The sequence below is a fragment of the Octopus bimaculoides genome, chromosome 28 (assembly GCF_001194135.2).
Source record: "Octopus bimaculoides isolate UCB-OBI-ISO-001 chromosome 28, ASM119413v2, whole genome shotgun sequence".
In the NCBI taxonomy this organism is placed as follows: domain Eukaryota; kingdom Metazoa; phylum Mollusca; class Cephalopoda; order Octopoda; family Octopodidae; genus Octopus; species Octopus bimaculoides.
Genome location: NC_069008.1, coordinates 1,598,008 through 1,602,765, shown reverse-complemented (window position 1 = coordinate 1,602,765; position 4,758 = coordinate 1,598,008). Strand labels below are relative to the sequence as shown.

Below are 4,758 nucleotides of genomic sequence, written 5' to 3'. Positions count from 1 at the left end.
CTTCTGTGTGAATACATCTATGAGTACTTAAATATTTATTTTTTGAGAATGATTTACCACAGATATCACACTGATATGGTCTTTCTCCTGTATGAACGCGTCTATGTACAGTCAATTGCGCACTTTGCGTGAACGATTTACCACAAACAATGCAGTGATATTGTTTCTCTCCTGTATGAATACGCTTATGAGTGGTTAAGGCACTACTTCCAGGGAATAACTTACCACAGATATCACACTGATATGGTTTTTCTCCTGTGTGAATACGTTTATGTATAGTTAAGTATGGACTTTTTGAGAATGATTTACCACAGATATCACACTGATATGGTTTTTCTCCTGTGTGACTATTTCTATGGACAGTCAAATGTGTACTTTGGGAGAACGATTTACCACAAATATCGCAGTGATATGGCTTCTCTCCTGTATGAACACGTTTATGAATTATTAAGGGACCACTTCCAGGGAATGATTTACCACAGATATCACACTGATACGGTTTCTCTCCTGTGTGAACACGTTTATGTACAGTTAAGTGTGGACTTTTTGAAAATGATTTGCCGCACACATCACAGTGATATGGTTTCTCACCTGTATGAAAGAGCTTATGTTGAGTTAAGTTGCTACTTCCAGAGAATGATTTACCACAGACATCACAGTGATATGGTTTCTCTCCTGTATGAATGCGTTTGTGTTTTGTTAAGGTACTTCCTACAGAGAATGATTTACCACAGACATCACAGTGATAAGGTTTCTCTCCTGTATGGACGCGTACATGAACAGTTAAATTAACTTTTTGACAGAATGACTTACCACAGACATCACAATGATATGGCCTCTCTCCTGTGTGAATACATTTATGATTAGTGAGGTGATCTTTGTCAGAGAACGACCTACCACAAATACTGCACAGAGAAGGCGTTTCTCTTTTCTCTTTCTTTATATTATCAGGAAAATCAATAGGTTTAAATTCAACTGTGTTTTCACATAATTTATTTTCCATAATTTTCCTTTTCCCACTAAAATAGTATCTGCTTGTTTCAGTCATTGGATAGCAACCATGCTGAAGCCACAGCCTTGTAGAGTTTTAGTCAAAGTTTCCTTAAGTCTGATACTCATTGTAGTGGTCTCTTTTGCTGAACTGTCAAGATACAGAGCATAAATTTACACCAGATGTGAAGTGGGGTAGGTGACAAACACAGAAATACACATATATATATAATGGTCTTTTTTCAGTTTTGTCTATTAAATCCACTCACAAGGCTTTGGTTGGCCTGGGGCTACAGTAGAAAATACTTGCTGAATTATTACATATTTTATTCGTGACAGATATTTCTGCTGTTATATTTCCATCAATTCAGATCTATGTTGAGATTTGAAGAGGCTGAAAACCGTTTTGTAAATTTGTCCAAATTTAGATTATCATTTAAAAATTCCAAGAAAAAATGTTGCTATAAATCACCGTTCAGAAGAAATATTTCACTAATTCACCAGAGATTTATATAAGCACATTTCAGTAAAGTATTTCTTTTAGTCTTCAAAGGATGATAAATATTGATGATGTATGATGACTCTGCTGTAAGCAATCCTTTAACCATGAATGTTACTTCATCATCATCATCATCATCATCTTTTAACGTCCGCTTTCCATGCTGGCATGGGTTGGACGATTTGACTGAGGACTGGTGAAACCAGAAGGCTCCACCAGGGCCCCAGTCTGATCTGGCAGAGTTTCTACAGCTGGATGCCCTTCCTAATGCCAACCACTCCGAGAGTGTAGTGGGTGCTTTTATGTGCCACCAGCACGAGGGCCCTGAAATAGGAAAAGAAAAGAAAAAAAAACAGCATCAGATATAGAAGATATTTAAACAGTAGAGATACAACAATATTACCACATCTCCTTACAGATAAACTGTACATATAATTATTTAACTGAATCACATTACTCAAGGATGAACAAGCTTTAACAACTGTTTTCCTTCCTTTATTGTGGTAAAAAGTTGTCTATATTTTTCTTGACATACTGATGGATATGAGAACCAGCTGTAGGTTTCTTTTATCAAGAAATTATCAGATGAGGAATTTCTCTTTCATACAGCATACACACCAACCCTACAATATCGTTTTAAAAATTAACAGCTACCTCATCAAAATCTCATAGCTACAAGTTAATGCATGATTAGTTCAAGATAATGTGGATAAAAAAAGCATTAATTATGGCAGAATAATGTGAACACTAAAGGGTTAAATGCAAAACTTATTTTATTAGCATTGCATTTTCCCAATTCTACTAAATCACATGTTACAATAATCAGCTTTTCTAAGATCTGAGTAAAATCATAATTTCCAGCAATTTAGGAACAGAAATCTCAGTAGATTCATCAATAATTAAACTGTGCTTGGGTCTTCCTAAGACACTTATAGGAATCTGACAGGCGTGAAGTGGATTCGATCCACTATGCCACAAATTTGAATTAATACTGCGTCAGAACTTTTCTCGCGGTGGAACAACGGTTTTCGAGGTGGTGTCTCCACGGTAGAGACGGACTATATGTAATCTGAACCTTTCCCCACCCTTATTTATTAATTTTTTTACGGAATCCCACGTTTTAGGCTATGGAGATTCCGATTCTGAAAAAAAATTGTTTGAAAAATTTCAATCCCCCCCACCACTAAGCAGGCTATTTACATGCTAGAAATAACAGCCAAATCTCACAAAACTAGTGTTAGGTTTAGGGTTAGGGTCAGGGTTATGGTTAGGGTTAGGGTTTGAGTTAGGTTTACCCTGTGGATCTATATAAAAACGGGGGGAGGGTGAATCGAAATCTCCATAGCCTAAAACGTGGGATTCCGTAATAAATAAGGGGGGAAAGGTTCAGATTACATATAGTCCATCTGGACCGTCTCCACCACTTGACCCTTTGGTGACCTCTTCTACTCCATCAGATCTAGAATAGAATCCTTTGTTCTCACTAGCTATAAAAACAGGAGACCACAAGCAAACTCTCTCTTTAGTCACCGATCGGTGACGCCTCAACAGGCTAGTCACCAGCCGCCGGTGACCAACTACAACCTTGGCCAGAGGAAAAGATGAAGTTACTGTCAGCCACTGTGAGACAACGGCACACACACTACACAACAGTTACACACTTTTTAACTCTTTAAAATATGGACCAAGTAATAATTAGTAATAAATCCAGTGCACTTGGTCCACTTACGCTTCTGTATTTTGTTCTGATTACCAAAGCACTCTCTACACATTTCAGTTAAGTGATTCACAGTTCTTACCAATCATCATCATCATTTAGCATCCGTTTTCCATGCTGGCATGGGTTGGACGGCTTAACATGTACTGGTAAGGCCAAGGACTCCCTAACCCTAAAACCCTAACACCCTAGTGAAGATCGTGCGGGTGTTAATCTGAAAAATTACCCTTTTTTTTTCTTGTTTTGTTTTGGTGGCCACGTATTCAAGTAAACATTAACCAGAATCTCTTATGTTGATGTATTTTTGTGTATGTATGTTTGTTTGTTCTAAAGAACAAACAATAAAGGGGAGGGGCGTATTAGTGGATGTTACTGTTCCGAAGGGAAGATGAAAAACATGGATTTTAAAGAAAATTATTTTTCAGAAAGAGCTTCTCGCGAAATTTGTTTTCACTAGGAGGAAACTTTAAATAAAAAAAAAAGGAAATGTCTTGCCAAAAAACAAGCGCAAAAAAAAATTCCGGAAAAATTGCAACTTACGTGAGAGAGCATTCTCGATTATCCGGCAATTATTTAATATTCATGTTTGGTTGGAATGATTCAACTTTTTCCGGTTATATCGTGCGATGGAGGGTTGGGTAATAAGTCAGTTGATGTTGACGAAAACATATAATATGGACAGATATAGTGGTTTCGTTATTAAATACGGAAATGCTTTATAAAGGAGAATATTGGTGGAAGAGAGACATAAGACAAGACTCAAAAGAAACAGGAAAGGTTTGGCAATCGTATTAACCCTTAATGCGCTTGCGCAGAAGTGACACAAATACACACTTACATACATATATATAAGCATTTATACGCACACATACACATACTTACCTAAATGAAATAACGGTATCCCAAGGGAAATAACTCATAGAGATCATTATGTATTTGAGTAAGGGTAGATAAATCATACAAGATAAATTCTTAATGAATTCATTTCCAAACCGTGTGGTCTTCGGTTCAGTCCTATGGCGTAGCAAATTGGACAGGTGTCTTCTATGGCCCTGGGCTGACCAAAGCCTTGTGAATAGATTTGATAGACGGAAACTGAAATGCTTATTTTTACTATTTTCGATCGTATTATTTCCATCGACGTATTCGTATACGCATCGTCATAACTTTCAGATGTACCTTTGATTTCTCTAGAAAATCTATAAGAGATAATTTTAAAAAGTGATTGAATTGCAATGCTAATACAGTAGGACATAGCATTGATTTATAAAACCTTTAATATAGTTGGTAGAATATTATGGTTGTATAACAAAATACAGCGTCTCTGCAAGCAATTAATATGCCAAGAATCTGTTTAATATGTAAAATTGGTATATCGATTGTGTTACACCACTGTTATACAGTGCATGTGGCGGACCTTTTCTGTTTGGCTGCCAAGATTTCAAAAATCAAGGTGTATTGAAAATTTTAAAATTTGGTATATTAATGTAGTTTTCCAAGTTGAATTGCTGGAGATCTCTCACTTTCTCCAAATTCAAAAAAAAAAAAAAAA

The 4,758-nt window shown here is 36.4% G+C and overlaps 2 protein-coding genes across 2 annotated transcripts in view; one reads left to right on the top strand and one right to left on the bottom strand.

Moving 5' to 3' along the window:
- Window positions 1-4,758, top strand: part of LOC106870586 (acyl-protein thioesterase 1) — a 304,640-nt gene that overhangs the window by 165,248 nt on the left and 134,634 nt on the right. The window lies entirely within an intron of this gene.
- LOC106884366 (zinc finger protein 883) overlaps window positions 2-4,758 on the bottom strand; it is a gene marked incomplete at its 3' end in the record, with an annotated part of 10,892 nt that continues 6,135 nt past the window's right edge. The window contains exon 3 of the mRNA XM_052977725.1: window positions 2-876. Coding sequence (XP_052833685.1) covers window positions 2-876 — 875 coding nt within the window. The remainder of the gene's footprint in view (window positions 877-4,758) is intronic.